General features: G+C 38.1%; 2 protein-coding genes across 3 annotated transcripts in view; both read right to left on the reverse strand.

Moving 5' to 3' along the window:
* Positions 1–365: 365 nt before the first annotated feature.
* Positions 366–18,900, reverse strand: ddx55 (DEAD (Asp-Glu-Ala-Asp) box polypeptide 55). Its single transcript, NM_173229.2, has 14 exons — positions 18,712–18,900; positions 18,575–18,625; positions 18,405–18,491; positions 17,257–17,348; positions 17,110–17,172; positions 16,871–17,020; positions 15,091–15,280; positions 12,856–12,938; positions 10,844–10,975; positions 10,641–10,733; positions 8,835–8,949; positions 6,400–6,568; positions 2,764–3,050; positions 366–814 (listed from the first exon to the last, which is right to left on the reverse strand). Exons 1-14 carry the CDS (start codon positions 18,817–18,819, stop codon positions 653–655), a joined length of 1,782 nt encoding a protein of 593 aa, NP_775336.2. The 5' UTR covers positions 18,820–18,900; the 3' UTR covers positions 366–652.
* A 3,603-nt stretch (positions 18,901–22,503) lies between these two features.
* tmed2 (transmembrane p24 trafficking protein 2) overlaps positions 22,504–24,638 on the reverse strand; it is a 7,808-nt gene continuing 5,673 nt past the window's right edge. For both annotated transcript variants that reach the window (NM_199548.2, XM_087268859.1), the window contains 2 exon segments: positions 22,504–23,466; positions 23,643–23,750. In NM_199548.2, coding sequence (NP_955842.1) covers positions 23,342–23,466; positions 23,643–23,750 — 233 coding nt within the window. In that variant the 3' untranslated portion in view covers positions 22,504–23,341.

Below are 24,638 nucleotides of genomic sequence, written 5' to 3' on the forward strand. Positions count from 1 at the left end.
CTACTGTATTTGCTCATGTTAGTTAACGTTAATTAATGAAAATACAGTTGTTCATTGTTAGTTCATGTTAACTCATGGTGCATTAGCTAATGTTAACTAGCATGGACTTGGATGTTATTAATGCATTAGTAAATGTTCAATTATGATTAATAAATGCTGTACATGTGTTGTTCATGATTAGTTCATGTTAGTAAATGCATTAACTAATGAACCTTATTGTAAAGTGTGACCAATTCATTTTATATACCGGTAGTAGAATATAAATACTATGGCACAGTGAATTTCTGTATTCATAATCAATTACACATACATACAGAACTTTTTTATATGTGTTAAATGAAAGCACTCTCCTTTGGGAATTTAAATGGGAGTCATATTACATTTGCTTTATTTTCAGCGCAATTCATCTCAACATTATTCTTAATGAAAAAGTATAAATCACACAGTCCTGCAGAGATGATTTGACAGCATTATACATTTCTAATTACAAGTGACGTACTGTGTATAATATTGTTAGTACAAAAGCACATTGGTGATGAACGCATGGACTTCGTACATCCCAGAGAAAGTCAATCAGAAAGGAAGTAACACTGCTGATACAGCATATCGAAGTGAAACGACAGCATGAAGTCTCACACATGACGTCTCTTTCTCAGTCTCCATCAGAACTGTCTATTCCTGCTGGTTTGTGTTTGTCCGTTGAACTCATGTGCTTGTCGAAGTCCTCCTCGGTGATTTTCCCTTTCTTCAGTTTCTTCAGCAGACGGGTGTCATTCATAAGCTCGTTTAAGTCTTCCTCTGCAGCGTCCGAATCCTGTGAAGATTAGCATTGACATTTTACAGAGTATCCCAGGTTTGTATACCATTGCGGTAAAAAGGGTTTGTAATAATTATGTTATTATGCATTTATTTCAAAGAAATATATATGTAAAAGTAGGGCTGGCTGTGAAAAGAAATGAGTTATTAAAACTATTATGTTTAGACATACAGTTGAAGTCAGAATTATTAGCCCCCCTGAATAATTTTTCCACCCAATTTTTTCCCCAAAGAGCAGATTTTTCCAACACATTTCTAAACATAATAGTTTTAATAACTAATTTCTTATATCTGATTTATTTTATCTTTGCCATGATGACAGTAAATAATATTTGACTAGAAATTTTTCAAGACACTTCTAGGTTAATTAGGTTAACAAGGCAGGTTATGGTAATGAGGCAAGTTATTGTATAACGATGGTTTGTTCTGTAGACAGTCGAAAATAAAATATAGCTTAAAGGGGCTAATAATGTTGACCTTAAAATGGTGTTTAAAAAATTAAAAACCACTTTTATTCTAGCCGAAATAAAACAAATAAGACTTTCTCCAGAAGAAAAAATATTATCAGACATACTGTGAAAATGTCCTTGCTCTGTTAAACATCATTTAGAAAATATTTAAAAAAGCAAAATAATTCACAGGGGGTGAATAATTCTGACTTCAACTGCATGTTGAAAAAAAATCTTCTCTCCGTTAAACATAAACCGGGGAAAAAAATAATTCAGGGGGGCTAATAATTCTGACTTCAATTGTATAAATAATAAAATAAATATGCAAATGTATATCGAAATATCGGAAACGGGTTTAAAAATCATATCACCGTTATTGAAAAAACATCTATCACGATATAGACTGATATCGAATTATTGTCTGGCCCTAATTAAATGTACTGTTTTTAATCCTGTTTTGATAAAGATTGTCAGTAGCTCTGCCCACAGCACACCTCCAGATGTTCAGTTTCTGAATCAGAATATGAGATTGGGAAAAATGAGCTTGTTACATTTCCTTTAAGAAATTATACATGTTTTATAATAAAATTGTATTAAATATATATATATACATATATATATATATATATATATATATATATATATATATATATATATATATACATATATATATATATATATATATATATATACATATATATACATATATATATATATATATATATATATATATATATATATATATATATATATATATATATATATACATACACATATATATATATATATATATATATATATATATATATATATATATATATAATAGTTTTACTCTCTTTGAATAAAAAAAAAGAAGAAAACAAGCTTTTTTTATATGGTAGTGTATGACAGTTTTCATAAAAATATGAAGTACATAAACTGATTTACAGCACTGATAATAATCAATTTTCTGAATGAATGAATTAGTATTTCTGACCTATCTTTCTAATTTCTAATAGACTCAAGAACTCTTTCTAGACTCAAGAACTCTCTTCCCATCAGCTATCAGACTTCTAAACAGATAACCAATGCACATAACAGTCTCTTTTTCTGCTCAGTACAACACTACATTCTCCATCCCAGTTTGCACTATTTTTTTTGGCACATAAGCCAATTGCACTAGGCACTTTTTGCATTATATGGACAATTTAAGAACCACTGTACATTGTTTACATGTTTCATTACTTAAATCAGTTTTATATATTGTTTACTTTTATAGATATTTATATACTTACATTTTATAATCATACTTCAGTCACTTCTGTGTATATATGTGTATGTTGTGTGTATGACTTCACTGTGGACGGCAAAGTAAGAATCTCATTGTACAGGGAAACGTGTTTCCTTACTGTGCACATGACAATAAACAGTTTAATTGAATTTAATTGAATTGAATTAATTTCTGACAGCCAGTGTGTGTACAAAAAACTGTGATCGAGCAATATAGTAAGTAGCAAACCTGATCTAGCTTTCTTTTGGAAGCCCTCTTCTTCTTCCTATCCTTCTTGATCTTCTGCTTGGACCAGGCTTTGTTCTTGATGAAGTTCTTCCTCAGCGGCACCTCTTTCTCTTTCTGCTCCGCCAGCCACTTTTGTCTTTGTTTCTCCCTGTTTTTATCTTTAAAGCGGATGGTGTCTGTGTCAATGGCCTCCGCTTTAAAGTCTGGGAAGGTCTTTCCTCTTAATTCAGGCATTTTGGGTAATCGGACAAGAGCAAAGCCACGAGCCAGAGCGGCGAAATCTAGGTCTGTAAAAAAGAAACCATCAAGATATTTAGATGAGAAATGTTAGCAATGAATCTTATGAAATGTGTTGTTTAGGGTAGCCGAGAGAGCCTAAAAGAGAGCCGAGAGAGCTTTTCACACCTGTAGATCAATTCTTTTGTTCCGAAACAGGGATTAAAATCGTACAATGTTTATTTTTGTTCTTGGTGCGGTTCGCTTACACACTGCAAAGTTTCCAACCCGGGCTCATTGTGGAAACGTAGCCCCGCGGACGTTTCTGCGGACCGCGATTTACGTATTCGAGCGGTTTTTGTTTTCGCGGATTCGCGAGAGGCAGCTGTGCGCGCTTTTTTGCGTCTCGGGCGCCTCTCGAGAGCGCGCGACGTTCGCGACCGCGCCGTTCTTGCGTGAAAAGCCGCCGGATCGGGCGACTCGGCCGCCCTCCTCTTCCTCCTCCTCCTTCCCTAAACCCGAGCGACGGTTCGCAAAAGCCGTCCAGAAAAAAAAAAAAGCAAAAGCCCTCGTCTTCGATTTCGACCGCGTTTTCGGATCCCGCCGCGTTCTCGCCCTTATTTTTCGGATTCCGTTTTTCGTCTTACCTGATTTTCGGAACCTGCTGTTCCCCGGACTCGATCCCGGTCGTCGTCCAACACGGCCGGCTCCTCCTCTGGGGCCTCCGCTCCGCCGACGCAATGCTGTGAGCTAAGCAGACAAACTGATTGCATCGGGAAAGCCCTCCACTCGGAGGCGAGCTGTCGGCCGGCGAGCGTGAAGAGGAGGGGCGGAGCGGCGCCACACCGCCCCGCAGCGTTCGCTCGAAAAAAACTAAACGCGGCCTTACGTACCTCCAGCCACGTAAATCGCGGTCTCCAGAAACGTCCGCGGGGCTACGTTTCCAGAATGAGCTTGGGTTGAAAGTTTCTAAACAGACCAAAACAGCTAAAACTAGTCACGTGCGAGTAAACTCTCCTCACAATGGGCAGAGTTTCAGGGTTTGTTTTATTTGAGTCCCTCGAACTCCCCTCAGCTGTCATACGTTGTTATTTTAATTTTTGATGATGAGCAATAAGACATTACAAGCAACAGCACTTTAAAGGGGTGGTCCAGAATGTAAATTTAAGGCTTGGTTGTGTTTATAAGATGCAAAGCAATGTGTGCTCATGTTTCACTTGAAGGAAATCGTGTTATTTTTTTCATAAATCTCACTTTGATTATGTACAGCTACTCAGCTAACATGAAAACGACTGATATATTTCCTAGTTCCTCTGAAAGGCCTGACCTCAAGTGACTCTGATTGGTCATCGTCATGATGTGGTGCGATTCGGCTCCGCGTCATGCCCGTACAAGCACGCGCTTTTCTGCTGTGTAAACAGTCAGTCACAACAGTCACTCAAAATGGGGTGCAGCTCCTTTAATGGCTCGTTTCCACTGACTGGTACAGTACAGTACGGTACAGTACGGTTCGGGTTGGTACGGGTCTTGTGTTTCCACCACAAAGGGTACCCTTTTGGTGGGCGTGTTGTACGACATAAAGTTTATGTCGACGTCATGCTCGCTCGAATAAATGTCTACAGTAAAGCTGTACGGGTTGTTTACATATCATATGAGAAGCACTTCTCACAAAACAGATGCTTTATACACATAAATACTTGTGTATAAATGTTTATTACTGACTTTTCTATGAACAAGAATTGATTAAAACTGCAGATCAATGACAGTGCGAAATAAGCTACTGTAACGTCTGTAATTATATAAAATAAATACATAAATGCAACATATATGAACACATACAGCCCCTTACAGTCTCCGATATATTATTAATTACAGTAAAACTACACGCATCATACATTTAGTATTTATTTGGGTTCAAAAACACACGCAACAGAGCCCGCAGTCAGCGCAAACCTCTCATCTGTGTCTGTAATCTTCAGCAGCACATGCAAACTCTGTTAGAGAGTTATTTTGTCATTCCCAGTTGATAATAGTCCAAAAGGCGAAGATAATCATGGCAGTTTGTTCATGATTCAGGTTGTTAAACACTTTTGCTCCTGTGTTTTGCCGGGTTTCTCCTTTTTTTTCCCCGCGCTTTACTCTCGCGCTTGTCTTTTCTTTCTGAATGGATCAGATGACGGAGACACTTCAACAATCACATATTACACGTTATTATTATCAGCTCAAGAAGTTTGTTATATCAAATATAGACGCGATCGCGCGGTCCAGGAAGAAAGCAAATACCGCTCGCACTTTTAGACGGGCTCACAACAACAGCACACGGCAGATTTTGTTCTTCTTTGCATTGTGTCTGTTCATCAAGACGACGACAAGGTTTGTTTGAGCCCGGGTCATCCATGGCTGGTTATTATATGCATATAGTATATCCATGTAATCTCTCGGCTGTGTATTAGAACATGGCGGATCCTTTGTTTACATTCTGTCTAGCTCCACGAGCTCGTGACGTAACCAGTCAGCGTTCGGCTGCGCGTGTAGCTCCACCTTTTGGTACTCTTTCTCGTTTTTGGGACCCTTTTGAAAGGGTGCTGAAAAAGTTGTACGGTTTGGTTCGGTACGCTTATTGACAGTGGAAACGGCCATAAAAGTGTACCAAACCGAACCGTACCACTCAGTAGAAACGGGCCATAAGAGACATCGCTATTGCGTGTGTCTATGTGTGTGCGTGAATGTGTGAGCTTTCTGTAACAAGTGCATCTGCGCGGGACTTTCTTTTTCTCTGATGCTCGGATTACGTTATTTTCTGTAAGATATCGTGACAGAAGAATAAAGCACAAGATGTGGGATGCGACCTGTGTGTGCCTTGATTTATTTGTCTGCTGCTACCACCAGTTAGGTGAGCTCTCCTGTATTTTTTAAACTCAACGCGTTACACGACATCTTTCACATATATCCGGAATATGCAGGTGTAAGTGATATAAATCATCCACATATCTTTTGCGACTTCATTATCTGAGATGTAAAGAGAAACAATGCAGTCGCGCACACACATAGAGAGACACTGCACTGCTGTTGAAGTGTGTGTGTGTGTGTGTTTACAGCAGTTTGACTGATAAATATGAATTTGTAGCTCAATCATTAGCGGTGCAAAGCAGCATTTCCCATTGTTTACATCATTGCTGCAGCATACCGTTAGCGCTAGACACTGTACATGTCATGATCAATTTTAACAAATAAAAACATCTACAGGTTGTAGTTCACAGCTTCTGCTTTGAGGAGAATTTAACCGAATCCAGCACTGAGCTGCTCTGTGGAAACAGCAGTGTTTGGACGCATTTTTAGCTTCATCTCTGCTATTACGTTACAGAGTCTCTGGCTACGGCCTTTAGCTCTCGGCCACCGTGGTCAAGTAAACTCACTCACCTTTAATGCGAAATATCAGACTGCACTCATGTTTGGCGTACGCCTGCACATACGACACAAAGGCTCTCATGCCCTTCTCAAACATCGCTCGGTCGCCTAAAGCCATCGCCTTCAATTTCGGCAGAACATCAACCACATCTTTCACTGAGGAAAACGACTGAAGGGGACACTGAGGGACAAAGTACAAGCACTTAGCACCTTAACGTCAAACATTTATAATAAGAAAAGAGAATATTAAGACAAACAGGGTATGAAGCTGCACAAACAACCAGAAAGATGCATGAACCTAAATGATATACAATGGATAGTAATATGTTTTCATACAATCACTGGGGGGGTTTGTATGAAATCTAATAGATTTTTTTAAACTATTAGAATTACCATATTTCATCCATAACCTACAGAAGCAAAAATAGTAGTTAAAGGGTCACGAAACACCAAAACACATTTTTGAGCTGTTGACAGTCGTATATGTGTCCCAGACTGCTAAAAACACTATTAAGACACCTATATCTCACTAAAAAGTGTAAATTGATTGTTTTTGCGTTATTTCAAGCAAATTCGTACATCCGGATTGAACGAATTTTTGAAGCTGCGTCACGGCCATGAGATAATAGCATGTATTCCAGCGTGCAGACTGGGCGTCTGTGCCAGAGTGGGTCTTATTATGTCTCCGAGTGTGCTGCATTAATGCATGAGTAAGGCTTGGTTCAAACCAATCAGCGCGCTCTATTGTGCAACTTCATTAATATTCATTACTGTCACAGTGTTTAGATGAGACACACCACGTTGTGTTGGCAAAACAAGCGTGAAGTGTTGCTTTTATAGTTTGCTGCAGTTAAGTTTTGTTTTCATTTTCTCTCTGTGAGAGCTCAGAGTCACGTGTCGATTAACAGTGTACGCGACAACAATAACTTAAGTGTCTAAGGAGGAACATTGTTTACCTGAGAGCTGTTCTCATCTGCAATCGCTGAGATCCGGATTGGCTTGTAGTCTTCTCTTAATAAAGATGCGGCTCTAGTTGCTGGTGATTGTCCTGTCTCTAAAGATTTGGTAAGTGAGCGACCAGTGCTCTTTGTTTATTCAGTTTGTTCTTATCGAACTAACTATTAAACCGAGTGTAAACATGTTAGCACCACAACTAAAGTGTAACCTCGTGTAACCTCGCCGCATTTTGTGACCAGAATAACACACGCGGCTTTCTGATGCTACCTGCTGTGTGCATCCAAGTTTCCGGGAAATGCTGAGGGTTTTTTTTTCTCTCATTCGCCGTGCGGTATCAAACATTGCATGAAAAATACACGCTTAGAGCAGATCCTCGAATCAAATATCTTGTTTGTCGCGAGGGGCATGAATGAATTCCCTGAATGAAAGAGCCAAACTGCAGTTAAAGTCCACCATTTAATAATTTGGCAAATAATTCGACTACAGATGTCCATGTAAACACAGTCACATTGTCCCCTGTGTGTGTTTTGACTCTGAAACTCAGCAAATAGACACTCCCACACCATCCCTCTTTAGTTCCTCCGACACTCCCCCCTAAACAGAGCTGGACACGCCCACTTTTCTGACTTTTTCCAAAGTAGAGGTGTGAAAACACCCTGCTGAAACGAGGGGGTTTCATGGCCCTTTAATAATAGTTACATTAAAAAAACAACATAACCAATTAGCTTTTTGATTATTTGGCGTCCCCTAGGGTGATTACACTATATTACTATAAGACACAGCAATAACATCACATGCAGCACATTGATTTTGTTACCAGGTTAAAATTTCGGACACCTTTACAGCACCTGCGTACATTAAAAATAAATACAGGCCATGACTGAACATGGAGGTCTCTGAGTGCCGTTTTTCTAAATTAAACGATTAATAGACTTGGGTCAATTGGTATTTTTATCCAGGGTTATAGATTTATAACCACCTCAGAGGATACTGAGACTCGTGAGTCACTGGCATAGTTATTTTGGGGGTTGCGGGCTGAAATGTTAGGGAAATTGTTATATTGTTCTTTGATATGTACATAGTATAGTTGCTGCTTGAAAAGTTGAGAAATTCCTAACTTCTGCAGCGAGCAATGCTGCTGAATCGTCGCCGATGGATCTACAATTCAGTTTGGCAACACTTGATGTCAGCCGTTTAAAGTAAATGGGAAGCATTGACATTGACGGCCCGTGTGAATCAGGAATAAGAGTATGGGTTTAGCATTTTATACTTGCAGGACATGAGAATGAGGAAACAATGGTATTTGAGGCTCACGGTATGTCATTTCCATGTACTGGACTCTTACTATTCAGCTATGCCTTGGTATATCCAGATTTTCATTTTATGGCACCTTTAATTCTGTAGCCTATTTTGAGTGTGATAACACTCAGTCTTCACTGATCATTTGTATATGAAAGTTTTGAAAATGTGAAAGTTTTTCTCTGACTTACCTTTTGATTAATGGACAAGAAATTGACATATGACTCTTCCATTGGCAGAAGAAAGACAAGCGCATTTCCTTGGTTTCCAATACGTGCAGTTCGTCCACAGCGATGCACAAAGGAACTAATGGATGGAGAATTTCACTTGATTACCTTTCATTCATTACGCACAAAACATACAAACAGTATGGCACCTTTTAAACTGTGTTGAAGCTGTAACACTATTTCAATGTGTGTTCATAAGACTGTCATGAAATCTTTATAATCATGACATGACGCCTTATAAATATGAATGAGATTTTATGCATGCTTATGACATGTCATTAAGTGTCATTTGCTCAGTTACGTCATTTTAAATGCAAAGGTGATGCTGTCTGAGATATCTTTGCAATGACATCTTGACATTACCAAAACAGCACATCTTGTCATAACTCTGTCATAAACATGATGGCCATAAAGCCATTGTAATTTAGTCATGAATTTTATAACAGCATCATTAACATTTTTCTTGTACAAATTGAATGTGTCAATAAAATGTCATTAAATGTCACTGATTACTAATGACGCTGTTATAAATTAATCTGACAGAGTAATGACACTTTTATTGATAAATTTTAAAAACAAATTTAGTTTGTTCCACTGGAAAAAAAAGCTATTATAACATATTCATGACAAAAATAACGACAATCATGTTTATGGCAGATTTATGCTGTCATAAGTTATGTTGTCTTGGTAATGTCAAGTTGTCATGGCAAAGACAGGTTATGATGTATTTGTTTATGTCAAGTTCTTATAACAAAGACATCTCAATCAATGTCACCTTTGTGTTTAAAATGACATAACTGAGCCAATGACACTTTCATGACGGTCATAAGCATGCGTAAAATCTCTTTCCTAAATGTGTCATGTCATGATTATAAAAGTGTCATAACAGCCCTATGAACACCCTTTCAAGTAAAGCGTTACTGCTTCAACACAATTTAATAACATATTTATGACAAGTTATGTAGTCTTGGTAATGTCAGGTTGTCAAAAACATCTGTCACAAAACAATGTCACCTTTGCATATAAAATGAACTATCTAAGCCTATGACAGTTGTCATAAGCATGCATACAATCTCCTTCATATTCAAGAGATGTTATGGCATCATTATAAAGGTGTCATGACAGTCTTATGAACACCCCTTCAAGTAAAGCGTTACAGCTTCAACACAATTTAATAACATATTTATGACAAGTTATGTAGTCTTGGTAATGGCAAGTTGTCATAAAGACATCTGTCACAAAACAACGCCACCTTAGTATTTAAAATAGCATAACGGAGCTAATGTCAGTTGTCATAAGCATTCATACAATCTACTTTACATTTATGATGTGTCGTCATGATTATAAGGGTGTCATGACAGTCTTATGAACACCCCTTCAAGTTAAGCGTTACTGCTTCAACACAATTTAAAGACAGATTTATGACAAGTTATGTAGTCTTGGTAATGTCAAGTTGTCATAAAGACATCTGTCACAAAACAACGTCACCATTGCATTTAAAATGACATAACTGAGCATGCATTCAGTTACAATGTGTCATGTCATCATTATAAAGGTGTCACCTTAGCATTTAAAATAGCGTAACGGAGCTAATGACAGTTGTCAAAAGCATTCATACAATCACCTTTACATTCATGATGTATCGTCAAGATTATAAAGGTGTCATGAAAGTCTTATGAACAGCCCTTCAAGAAAAGTGTTACCTTTATTTTTATGATTTATAAATGAGAATTGAACCTTTTTTTGCATTAAATCTAATGTCACTGTTACCTTGCACTGCTTGGCGGGTCATACTGAAGCACCCAGTTGACTTCGGGTATGTCGATGCCTCTCGCCATGACGTCTGTGCACACCAGAATCCCACTGTATTTTGATAAATGGAGTTGTTGTTTAATAGTATTGCAAATATGAATTAAATTAAAATAGCTTTCTCTGTAATTAGCTATAAAGGCTAAATGATGCAGTGCCCTCACCTCTTCAGAGCCCTGAAATCGGCAAAAATCTTGTTGCGTTTATGCTTCATCTTTCCATGAATGCAGTGGATGCTGACGTTCTTGACCAGGACTTCCAGGGCTTTTCCGAAATATTCCACACAGGCACAGGTGCTGCGGGTTAAAGAAAACATTTAAAAAAAAAAAAACAAAGAGAGATGCTCCTATTCAGTAAGAAAACGTTAAAATGAGCACAGGTGACAGACACGTCCAGTATTTATTTATTAATTTTTTAGTTCCCAAGAGATGTTTCACAGAATGATTCTCAATATTTTCTAACATATTTGTTTGTCATTTTTTCTCGCCGAAATAAAAGCAGTTGTTAGTTTTTATTTAATTATTATAAATCTAAATTATTAGCCTCCTTAAGATTTAATTATTTTGACTACCTACAAAACAAATCATTGTCGACCAATGACTTGCCTAATTAACCTAACTTGCCTATCTAAAACTGCACTAGTAAAATATTATGTAATGGCATGGCAAAAACGAGTTATTATGAAAAAGTTACTAAAACTACTATGCTTAACATGTTAAAAAAGAATTACAATTTCAATTTAATAATTAAATAATAATATAATTTATATATAATTAATATTTGCCGGCAGCTAGCTTTCTGCAACTCTCACAAGGTCGCCCACTGAAGCTACGCAGGGCTGCGCCCGGTCAGTACCTGGATGGGAGACTACATGGGAAAGCCAAGTGTGCCGCAAGCCTGCGTTTCAGTGAAGGTCTCGGCCGTTAGATCGCCCCCTGGGGGCTGGCTGCAGTACAAGTCATAAAGCCCGCCTCCTCCGTGTTAATGAAGGAGACTTGAGCCCAAATAAAAAAAATGATTACACTTGCAATAAAATGTCCCGAAAGATGGTTCTGGTCAATTAAGGCACTGGTTATTGTGCTGAAATAGGTGCAGATCTTCATTTTTGTAAACAGTTTGTTTTTAGCAGTAATTTAATGCTGGGCGTGTCATCGTGATTGACAGCTGTGATTGACAGTTTCCCAAAGCAGCACGTCTGAGCTTCGGCAGGAGACTGAAGTGTTATTATTCGATTTCTGTGTTGTTTTACCATGACAAAATGAGTTCTGCAGTAAACTACAGTTTCTGACATACATGATCCTGGTGAAACACTGTTTATTCTCTAAGGTCAGGGCTTTTTTCGGGCTTTATTAGTTTGCTGATACACGCCTAGCCACCCAGATAGCAAAACACACTCGGGCCAGTTCCGGCTAGATTCTCACCTGCCGGAGACTTACCCCTCAGAGCTCAGACTGACTCCCTCTGCTGGACCTACTCCGGATGCCTGGACTCACTGCCTGATTCCAGCCCGAGTCAATCGAGCCAGATGCGGCGGCCGAGCGAGCCGGCGCTGCCGCATGCATGCCGGAATTAGCCCGCGACGCCGCGAGTAGGTTATACGCTGCGGTCCGGAGCTGGCACGATTGAATATATAAAACCCTCATATTTGTCAACGTTATTACATCCATTTGTGTTGATATGACAGCAAACGCATGCTGAGAAGTTCGGGGGGCGTGGTTGATTTTACATAAAGCGTTTGGTTGGAAGCTCGACTCATTTTCGCGGCTCCTCCTCTGGCTCCATCAGACAGTCCTTCTGCGCATGTCAAGGCTCCAATTTCAGCAGTCTTTTGCGACAGTTTGTGCCCGTCAAGCAGGCGTTTTGCCCTCAAGGCGTTCAATGGGAAAAGGGGCTGTCGCGTCGTCCATATTTTTTACAGTCATTGGGGAAAGCTAGGTTGTTGCCACAAGTGAGACCAGCAGGGGGAGCTCAACCTGTGGTCTGTGTGAGTCCTAATGCCCCAGTATATTAATGGGACTCTATTCTGCTCAGTGAGTGCCGTCTTTCATATGAGACGTTAAACCGAGGTTCTGACTCTCTGTGTGTAGGGGCTTTAACCCCGTCATCCTGGGCAAAGGTTTGAGTGCAAGTGTTTGAGTGTAGTCTGAGTGTATGTGGAAGACTCAGTCTAACACACCTGAAGAAAACCAGCTGTTTCTCATGCTTGTGCTGCCTGAGAAAGGCCACCAAAGTGTTGAACTTCTCCTCTGCTCGACACATCTGCACATAATGAAGAAAAAGCACAAGTAAACAACAGACTAACTGGAGGACTATAGCAGAGAAGTGATAATAATGAGACAAGGAACATGCATTAAACAGTCAACAATACAGACCCCTATACGAAAAAAACACACACAAAATGACGTATTTTGAATATAAAAAGTAATTGTGGATTATTTTTCCTTTTATCACAGTCTTGGACATGTGAAACATCATTGCCTTTGATGCAGTGTTTTTGATTAATTTTCATTTTTTTTCTCTCTAATTTACTGTTGGTGGCTGTTTTTGCCTCATTGACTTCCATTATAACCCCTTTTTATATATTTTGTATTACAAATCTATGACAGCACATCATCCTGCCGTTTGATTGTTGGTGGTTAGTCATTTTTACTGTTGATCATCAATTGGCACTATTAACCCTTTAGATAGGCCTGTGCAAAAAACAACTTAGTTTTTGGATTTTATATGGAGTATAACAGCAAATTTAAGTGTAAATATGTGTGTGAGAGTGACCTTTGAGCACTTGTGTGTGTCTGAGAAAATCTAAATAAGCATCTCAGCTTTCAGAACTACACAAAGTAAACAAAAACAAAGACTGTGTATTTATGCACCATCAAATGTGCTTATAATGGAAGTCAATGGAGGAAAAACAGCCACCAACAGAAAATTAGGTAAAAAAACAATCAAAATCTTACAATGCATCAAAGCCAGTGTTGTTACTGATCATTCACATGTCCAAGACTGTGATAAAAGAAAAAAAAAAAAAAAAAGTTTATGATTACCTTTTATATTGGAAAAAAAAAAAAAAAAAATTATATATATATATATATAATTTGTGAACTTGTCAATTAAAGAGTTAACATTTAATAGTTTTAATCACGACAGCGGCTGATTAACAGATTTATTCAAAAAACATATTGAAAAAAATACATTTCTGATGCATTTTTACAGCAGTTTAATTCAGTGGATGTTTTCATTCCAAACATACCAAAAGGCTAGTCGATTTAAACAGTGTACAAGACTTAACTAGGATAATTAGGCAGGTTAGGGAAATTAGGCAAGTCAATAGCCCCTTTCACACAGTGATACCGGTAAATATCCGGAAAATTTACGGAACGACTTTACCGGTATATACAAAAAAGCGCTGTTCACACAGGCGAGGACGTTACGGAATTTTTCCGGAAAAGAGCATTCACACATCCATTCCAAAATACCGGTAAATTCTGACATCATTCACCACAAATGAGCTTTAAACGGCTGCGCTTGTATTTGTAAACATTTGACTAAATTACAAACTCTGTGGATGATCAGTGTTGTGAACAACTTCCGCAGGATCACTTTCGCATGTCGAGATGTTCATAATATGTGCGTGTGCAGGCGCTCACAGGCTGTTTCACAGCCACACGCAAAGCTTGAAGGTAAACAAACAACGGCTTATCATAAGCATCTCATCGATGATTATTTACACAGTTGGCATTAAGAAGAACATATAAACGTGATCTGACTAACTTCTAGCAGCTAAATGTGTCTGGAAAAATATTCAAAGGCTTTTATTCTCATAAACCGCGCGGACGTGAATGCGTCTGACTGTTGTGATTGGCTAAAGCAGACGTCTCACGTCAGCTCGTTCTAGACGTGCACGCGCTTATTCCGGAAATCTTCCTTCTGCGTTCACACAGCGCAGCATTCTGGCAAATTGCCGGTAATGTTACAACTTCTCTTTCCGGAAAATAGCCAGAACGAATTTACTGGTATTTTCAAAAGGACCTGTTCACACATACAACCTTTCCGGAAAATTGCCGGTAATTTTCCGGAAAGGTCTGTATGTGTGAAAGGGGCTACTGTATAACCTTTTCTAGCCTAAATAAAACAAATAATACTTTCTCCAGAAGAAAAAAATCAATTGGTTCTGTTATGCTGATTCCTGCAGTTCAATATGCATGCTTTGTTTAGATTTGTCTCCAACTCCATATATCAAAACCACCTAGAAATGTATATAAGGGTGCTTTCACACCTGTAGATCAGAAACTGCAGCAATAGCAAGTTCTCAGAATCCTTCTTTCGCTTCTGAGATCACAACAGTGATCAATACTAATTCTAAGCCATAATCAACGCAGCGGTTCTGATTTACAGCTGATTAGAAATGACTCACGGTGTAGTAGTTGCTGAGTTTGGCAGGGGTTTTCTGCACACTGGAGGCCGCGACCCCTTTCTCCTTCACGGTGATTCGCACAGGGTTTCTGAGACCGGCTCTCACCAGCTTCTCCAGCTCCTGCGTCTGAGTGGCGGAGAAAAGCCCTGTGCGCCGCTGCTTGGGTAAATACCCCAGAATGGTGTTTAAACTGCAGAGGCACATCAAAAATAATCTGTTAAATTGTATTCCTACACTCTGGAATATTTCATTTTGGGGTTGCACTTGTCATCCAGTCATCATTTACTCTCTCTTTACTTGTCCCAAAATCATTTGACTTTTTTTTTCATTTGAACAAAAAGAAGATGTTTTGAAGAATGCTGGAAACCGGCACTTTCAAAGTAGGAAAAACAAACACTATGGAAGTCAATGTTTACAAGTTTTTAACATTTTTCAAAACATCTCATTTTGTGTTCCACTGAAGAAAGGCAAGACAAGGCAAACTTAATTTACACAACCGCCCAATTTTACACAACCGTAGTTGATCCAAAGTGATTTACAATAAAACAAACTAGACAATAAAACTAAAAACTGGTATTAAAAATACAAGGAAATATATGTGTATAAAAGTAATACTAAAATACAACAAAAAAATAGCATGCATGCGTCCATTAAAGGCAAGAGAGCAAAAATAGGTCTTTAAGTTAGATTTAAAAGCATCCAATGAAGGAGAAATCCTGATGTTCAGAGGGAGACTGTTAGAGATGTGAACCTATACTGGTCTCACGGTTCGGTTATGATTATCATGCCTTCGATTCGGTACAATTCGATATCTCGGTGCATCACGGTGCATTGACGATGCTTTCCAATACAGTGTTATATTTTAGGGGGGAGGCTATAACAAGCTGTCTGTATAAACACACAGTACCACACTGTCTCTCATTCAAACACATACACAAACATAGACAGCACCAAAGAAACAAACAAACACACGCACGCACGCACGCACGAACGCACGCACGCACACACGCACGCACGCACGCACGCACGCACGCACGCACGCACGCACGCACACACGCACACACTTAAGCCCTCGCAACAGGGAGAGCTCGCGCTGAGCGGAGCAGAAAAACAAAAAAAAACAACAAAAAAAAAACACTTTTCCGACGGTCCCTTGCTGAGAGCTGCTCTCAGCGCGAGCTCTCCCGGTTAAACAAATATTGCGAGGGCTTAAACGGAGCAGTGGTCGTAATATCGAGCGAAAAAAATAAAAAGACAGCTGTGAAACATAACCAGCTTTGTCTTTTTGTAGGAAACACACTTTAGATCTTTGTAGGGTAAGAGGTTTTTGAGTTAATGCCGTCTATAACTGAATGTGTGTCAGGAATTTTGAAAACAAAACCAACTGAACCGCGCTCATTTCTGGCGCCCCCCTGTATATACAGCACCCTTAGCATTTGCCTTTGGTGCCTATGCCACGGGCCGGCCCTGAGTTGGCTGAGTGTTGTAAATACTCGCGCTCACCTCCCTCGCGACAGAGCGCATAGGAGATAAATGACGTCAGTACATAATAACCGGTTATGATTATTACTGAACCGATACCTTATTGTTTGCGTCTGCATCGCGGTGCACCGAAGAAACTATTAATTTTGACACCCCTAGAGACTGTTCCAGAGCTGGGCCACAGCACAGAAATCTGGATCACCTTTTGATTTGCAGCGAGACCGTGGGGATAGGGAAAGAATTGATGCATCGTTGTTTTTTTCTTCCACCCCTATTAAAGATTCTAGTGGAAAATCACCTGGCTTCAAAGCCCATGTCCAACAATCTGTCAGCTTCATCCAGGACTAGGACATCTAGAGACTTCACAGCCGTGGCCAAATCAAGTCCATCAGCCTTCCTCCTAAACATGTCCTCCAATCGGCCGGGAGTCGCAATTATGATGTTGGCTCTGTAAAGGGCACAAAGCATTGTGTGCGCTTTCATGAACACAATATATTGAATATGTCGGCATACTGTATGTCCAGGGCAAGTACTCACCCCTGAGTCTTCAACTTCTCCACGTCCTCAATAGGGTTGCTTCCACCAATTAAAAGGATCTGTCTAAAAGCAAACACACGTTTCGTAAGATTTACACTTCTAACAAACTTCGTAAGAACATTTGTACAGTAAAAAATGTTATCTCACGTAAACTGAGGGAATCCCTGCAGAAAACGACCCATCACTTCGCTGATTTGCATAGCCAGCTCACGGGTGGGCGTTATGATCAACGCACCGACCTAAAAATGCATTAAAAGAATTGTAGTTAAAGGGATAGTTCACACAAAAATCTAAAATCGATCATTTACTCAACCTTGATTTGTTTTGAAAACTAAACGAGTTTCTTCTGTTGAACACAAAAGAAGATGTTTTGAAGAATGTTGGAAAATGACTTCCATGGTATTTGGTTTTCCTACTATAAAAGTCAATGGCTATCAGTTTTCAGCTTTTTTCAAAGTATCTTATTTTGTGTTTCGCAGAAGAAAGAAACTCATAAAGATTTGAAACAAGTAAAGAATAAACGATGACAGAATTATTATATTTTTTTGGGGTGAACTATCACTTTAAAACTTTATATAACACACAAGGAAGAACTACACTCCCCAAAACAGAAAGAAAACAGTAATGATAACCCCAAATCCAAAAAAAGGTTGGAACAAATAAAAAAAAAATTAAGTAGTGATTTAAATTTTCTTTGACTTGCATTTCTTTGCAGACAATACGACAAACATTGTTGACAAGTACATAGAGATTTTGGAGCACAATAAGCTGCCTTCTTTTCCAGGGAAGCCCATGCATATTTTAAGACAATGCAAAACCACATTCTGTACACTTTACAAAGTCCTGACTGCAGGGGAAGAGGATATATGTGCTTGACTGGCCTGCCTGTAGTCCTGACCTGTCTCCAATAGAGAATGTGTGGTGAATTTTGAACGAAGAGCCCATACTGTTGTCCACCTTAAGACTTGTTTGCAGAAAGAATGTGACAAAATGACACCTGAAACACTTCATCACTTGGCGTCTTCAATTCCTAAACGTGTTTAACTGTTGTGAAAAGGAATGACAACATAACAAAGTGCTAAATGTTTTACTGTTACAACTTTTTTAAAAAATGTGTTGCAAGAACCAAAATTGGGACCATAAGGAACAAATTATATAATGTTTGCTGTATTGTCTGCAATGAATTACATGTCATAGTAATTTTAGAAATCACTGCTTTCTTTTTTTAATTTGCGTTTTCCATACTGTACAAACTGTATTTGGGCTTGTATAAGTAGGGTCAAAAGTGTGCACACCTGCATCTTTTTTAACTTCTCTTCTCGCTTTAGAAGAATTTCTAATGCAGGGATCACAAAGGCAAGAGTCTTCCCACTGCCAGTCACCTGAAATGACAATTAATGATTATTATATATTTATAACACGTTCTTAGGGCAGCTTACACATTATGATAAAAATACAAACTCACCGCCTCGGCAGCCACATCTTTATTACTCATAAAAAGAGGAATACAGGCAGACTGAAATGAAAGACAGCGGAGTTAGCCAACTCTACGTCAGATAATAAGGTAAGAAACATGCGACAGTATAAACAGTAATCCAATACCTGAACGGGAGTCATATATGTAAATCCCAGCTCTTTAAGAGTCTGTAATATGTTGTCATGTAATTTCACCGGCAGACTCCCCCATTTTCCATCGGTAATGTTTTCCATAGTTTAGATAAATTTATTCCACAAAAGTAAACACATGGGGAGAGTCTGTGTGCTGCAGGAAATATGCTCCGAATAGGAAACAAATGGACGGCACTAACGTTCCGCATTACCTCAGTCATTCTCGTGGGTCGTTTGTGGATTTCGTTGATCTTTCATTGCATTATAAGTCAATTCAAAAAGGTTTATAGCATTAAAACGTTTATTTACAAATTAAATTATCTGCATTCATACCAATACATTTAAATGGAGTGAACAATTTGATTAAATTCAATTCAGCTTTATTTGTATAGCGCTTTTACAATGTATATTGTGTCAAAGCAGCTTCACATAGAAGATCATAGTAAATTGAAACAGTGTCAGTTCAGTTTTCAGTGTCTAAGTTCAGTTCAGTTCAGTGTGGTTTAATAATCACTACTGGGAGTCCAAACACTGAAGAGCAAATCCATCGATGCGCAGCTCCTCCGGTCCCGAACCATGCAAGACAGCAGCGAGTAAAAAAGTTCACCAATTGATGTAAGTGAGGAATTAAAAAGGCGCTGGAGAAGCTGGACATCAGCGAAGACTCGTCTGTCCCTGGAGCGTCACAGGAATCAGACTCATGCTCTCTACTCCTCCAAAACCACCACAGCAGCTGCTCAGGATACGGCCTGGTCCAGGATTATGGGAACCTTGGGATCATCTCATCGCTGGTCTTGGATCGTATTAGTGGCGCTGCATAGTCTGCCAAAACAAGTGGGCCAAAATGCGCTGAGGAAAAGTTTACTACCATATGGCATCTATATCACACCTCTACAACTTCCGACAGCCTGTTGGTTATGGTCTGGCAAAGGAAGAAATAAATCGCACACACAGTTTCATTTATTTTTTATTTGAAACATGGAGGCTCCGTCCTGGTTTGGGGTTGCATTTTTGCCAGTGGTGTTGGAAACACTGTCTGAATCGATGGGGATGTGAATGCTGAAAAATACATAATCTATATTGCCGTTACTTCTGGAAAGCACTTGTTGGTTACGGTTTTATTTTTCAGTATTGTACTGATCCCAGACACACTGCTGGTGTAGTAATGTCATATTTGAGCGGTAAAAGAAAGAAAACAAATTAGCTGATAGTCATGAAATGGCCCACATGGAGTCCAGATCTATAGAGACAGTACGGGACCCCCTGGGCAGAGAAAGTTTTTTTTTTTAATTAACAATGCTTGAACAGTAACAGAAAGGCATTAAACATGCTTTTTAGAATTACACAAAAGACTGAGATAACAATCAATTTGCATACATTCACAATCTTTCCATCCCCATTATAATACAACATAAATAAAATAACAAAAAATTAAATGCGAAAGAAAATTAAGCAGCAGGGGAGTTAAAGTTCTCAAAATATGAAACCAAAATCCTCTAATGAACTTAAATATCTTGCCTTTTGGCTTTTCATCTTTCTTAATGTCTTCAAATATTTCCCAAATTCTTCTTTAAACACCAATAGTCTTCGGGGAATTTTAAGACTTATATTTATGAATATAAAATTTTAATAATAACATCAAATTATTCATTATATATCTTTTTTATCATTAAGTATTAGGCCAAATTTATTAATTTTCCCTGAAGATGGTAAGTCTTAAAGATATTTTCTGTTGTATCAAAACTAATACTTCATCCCAAAACTCTTTGTACCAAATTCATTAATTCATTTTCTTTTTGGCTTAGTCCCTTTCATAATCCGGGGTCGTCACAGCGGAATGAACCGCCAACTTATCGAGCATGTTTTTTTAGGCAGCAGATACCCTTCCAGCTGCAACCCATCTCTGGGACACATCCATACACACTCGTACACTACAGGCAATTTAGCCTACCCAATTCACCTGTACCACATGTGTTTGGACTGTGGGGGTAACCTGAGGAAGCCCACGCGAACCCAGGGAGAACATGCAAACTCCACACAGAAACGCCAACTGACCCAACCGAGGCTCGAACCAGCGACCTTCTTGCCGTGAGGCGACAGCACTACCTACTGCGTCGCCCCTTGTACCACATTACATTGGGAAAAACAAGTGTTCAGTCGTTTCAATATCTAAATTACAAAACTGTCACCGATATTGAACTTTAACATAAATAAATGTGATTCAATATTTTAAAGAGCACTTCTTTACATTTAGGATTAACAGGATATGAAAGAAATCTTTTTCTAATATCATACATATTTTTCTTATCATAATGAGACAAAATATAAGCTCTCAAAATATAAGGAAAACAACATTGTGTTAGACAATCTCTCAAAAATGTGAGCATTTTCTATCTTAGGATCAATTATTTTTGGATTTATTGTTGAATATTTTATTTGTTTCTTTAATAGGTTCCCTGGGCAGAGAAAGTAGTCTGGGAAGTGCTGAAAACACCTGATATTACACTGCGCATTATTTTAAAAAAAACTCCATGACAGTCTCCTAAAAACAGTTAAAGCTTTGCTTGGTGCCCCATTAAATACATACCATGCGTCAGGGTTCATACACATTTTTACTACTAACTTTCACTAAAACTTTCAGGTAAATTTTCATGACCTACTGTTTCATGTAATGTCTACGGACGTGGTAAATAAGAAAATAAGTGCATATTCAAATTTATTACAGCATATCAAAACAATGTGACAATCTAGGTAGTGTTTATTTTATACCTGTAAAACAGTTTTTAGAAAATATCTTGTGTGAAAATGTTGACTTGTGTCTTTACAAAACTTCAATAGACTGCAAGCAGCTTTTTGCCCTACATAGAGAATGTCACGTGAAGGGATAGACATTGCAAATGATTTTGAACTTGACCCAATATTATCACCTCAAATATATTCAAGTATACAGATATTTGTCAAACAAATTTCCATGACTTTTCCAAAACGTTGAGTTTATTTTTCCAAAACTTTTCCAGGCCTGGTAAAAGCCTTGCTAAAATTCCATGTCTTTTCCAGGACCGTATGAACCCTGATGCTTAAATAAGTATTTTTATTTTGAAAACTGGGTATACATTTTCCTCTCAAAATGTTCATATTCTTTGTTTCTTAATAGAGAGCTAAAATTAAAGTGATAGCTTACCCAAAAATTTAAATATAATACTACTCGCCCTCAAGTTTTTCCAAATTTTGGAAGATGAGAATTGGAAAATGTTGGAAACATGTAACCATTGACATCCATAGAAGGAAAAACAAATACGATGAAAGTCAATGGTTAAAGATTTTTAACATATTTCAAAACTTATTTTGTTCTCATGTTTGTGGCTAGTGAAGGTTGGGTAAATAATGACAGAATTATTCGTTTTGGGTGAATTATCTCTTGAAAATATATAAAGTATAAAATTAAACCTAGTGCTCTGTACAAAGGTCTTACGTTTGTACAGTATAGACCATTTCAATGTGGACATGTCATTGGCCCATGAACATTTCCTGCTTATCAAACTACTTTATAACTGTAACGAGGCAATTCAATCATAACTTAAAGTTAAAACAGCTGCCGTAACATTATCAATATGTGGCTCTTTTTGGATTCTTTAAAAGCTATAGAAATTAAACATGTAAAAACGGGAAATACATTGAGACCATTGTTATTCTTTACATGTAGTTTGACATGCAGTTAAAACTTAGCGCATTAAATGTTGCAGAAAGTTCCCACAATGCTCACCCAGATCCACATTGATCGAGTCATTTTAAGAACATGTTCCATGTTTATTAAATCAAACTCATACTTGACATACTCATTGAACTTCAGATGTTTACTCTTTTTTTTTTTTCATTTTATTATTATTTTCATTTTCCCAGTAGTCTTAGCCAAATAACTTTAGTATTCATCATTCATGTAAGAGTTGGTTCAGACAACAAAAATTGTACAAAACTACATAAAGTACTTCCCGTGTGAAGAAACTGAAGATAGAGAGAAGGAAAAAGAAATCGGGCCTACCCTGCCTAAACATTAAAAACACACCAGAATAAATCTGCAAATTGAACCGAGCAGTCATTTTAGTTTTCCTGCTTTACCAGTATCAGGTTTAAATATGTGCCATGGAGGTTGTCGGCATAATTAAATGTGATAATAAGCAGTGAATATGACATGAAATGTGCTTGCGGTCAGACTTCCCCATTCGCTCTGTTCGTGTTATGGTTAATTACATCATGCCATTCCATACAATCCTAAACCCCATTCTCAATGGAGCAACGCCACCTCTACTTCATTCTCATAGTAATGTGCAATTGTAACAGTACTGGAGAAGAAACACCAAGCCAAAAACATAAAATAAAAGACGCCTGTTCAAAATAAAATGTACAAAAAAACCGGGCTAAAACGAACCAAAAATCAATTAATGAACAACATTCGCAACCAATTCGCAAACAAAACGATGACGAAGGTCTACAACTGGGGCGAATAAAAACAAAGACTGGTGGACTAGAGAAACAACCAAGTTCTTCCGATCTGCTGAATTGGACGTCCAATTCGTGAAACTGGTAAATCACAGACGCGATGTGTTTGTTGGAGAACACAGGATTTTTATACGACTCTCCGCACTTCAAAGAATCTCTTCAGGTAGTAAATCTGTCCGAGGGTCATGGCCACCAGCACTAGAGCCTCAAAGAAGGACCAAAGCACCACCCTGCTGTTTGTGTTGTCATTGACTAGAGGACAAAACACAAAAACACAAAGGTTAGACAGGGAATAATCAAATAAATCAAAACAAAACACTTAAGAATGGTGTCGTTTCAGCTCAATTTAAATAAGTAGTCTCAACAAGCGTTAAAAATGTTATCTAGGAAGGCTGACTGGTCACGCGATCATCGAGGATCAGACTTACTTGCGCGGTGTATCCTCTCTCGGACCTCCATGTATTCCTGCTCATGTTTGACTGCTGTCATGGCAACCGCCAGCTCGTTAATCATCTCCTCCAGCTTATTCTGATGAGCTGGAATTAAAACGAATAGGATTGTACTCAGGATGATGGGAATTTACGCATGATGTGCATGCAAATGAGAAAAAACTGCAATATATAATAAGTTTGTAATAAATGTGAACACCTCACTCACACATGCACAAGTTTACAGGTCATAAGATGCTTTAATGTTTTTTTGTTTTTGCATTATCTAAATGATAAACACTTTAAAATTGAATAAAACAACTCAAATATAATATGAAAAGCACTCTTGAATAAGAGATTACAAATATCAAGAGGTTTTTCTTGTAAAATAAAGGTTTAAAGGTCCTGTGGAGAGCTTTGAAATATGCATTTTTAGTTGATGTTTGATGTAATCTCAACTGAAACACGATGAGAGGGCGGAACAGAGTAGCTCCTCCCCCTTAAAAAAAAGCTGCATCAAAAGAAAAGCAACCGAGAAGCATCTTGAATGGGGCGGGGCATGTCAGACACTAGGGAGCACTTGATTGGTTATGATTTTACGAGAACACTGGAAAAAAAAAATTAATTCAAAGCTGATTCCTTGGATTTACTCAAATCTTATACTCTTAAGTGGTTGAAAACAATTTATTTGTACTGAATTTAAACAAACAAATTACATTTGAATTAAATGTTCAACTTAATTAGTTTGTTTAAATTCAACACAAATAAATTGTTTGCAACGGTTTTGCATGCAACCATTTTTTCAGTGAAACTGAAGTTTGAGGTGATGGGAATAAAACCATTGATCCATTCAGGATCAAAATTAAGTGGAAAAAACTACAAGGATTGCATGTTCATTTCGGTTTATGCTAATTTTGTCACCGTTTTGGAGCACACTAGCTTAAGGATATCTTAAAAATGAACAACACTGATTCTAACATCTACAAAACTCCTAAT

Source organism: Danio rerio, chromosome 10 (genome assembly GCF_052040795.2).
Source record: "Danio rerio strain M-AB ecotype USA chromosome 10, GRCz13ab, whole genome shotgun sequence".
In the NCBI taxonomy this organism is placed as follows: Eukaryota; Metazoa; Chordata; class Actinopteri; order Cypriniformes; family Danionidae; genus Danio; species Danio rerio.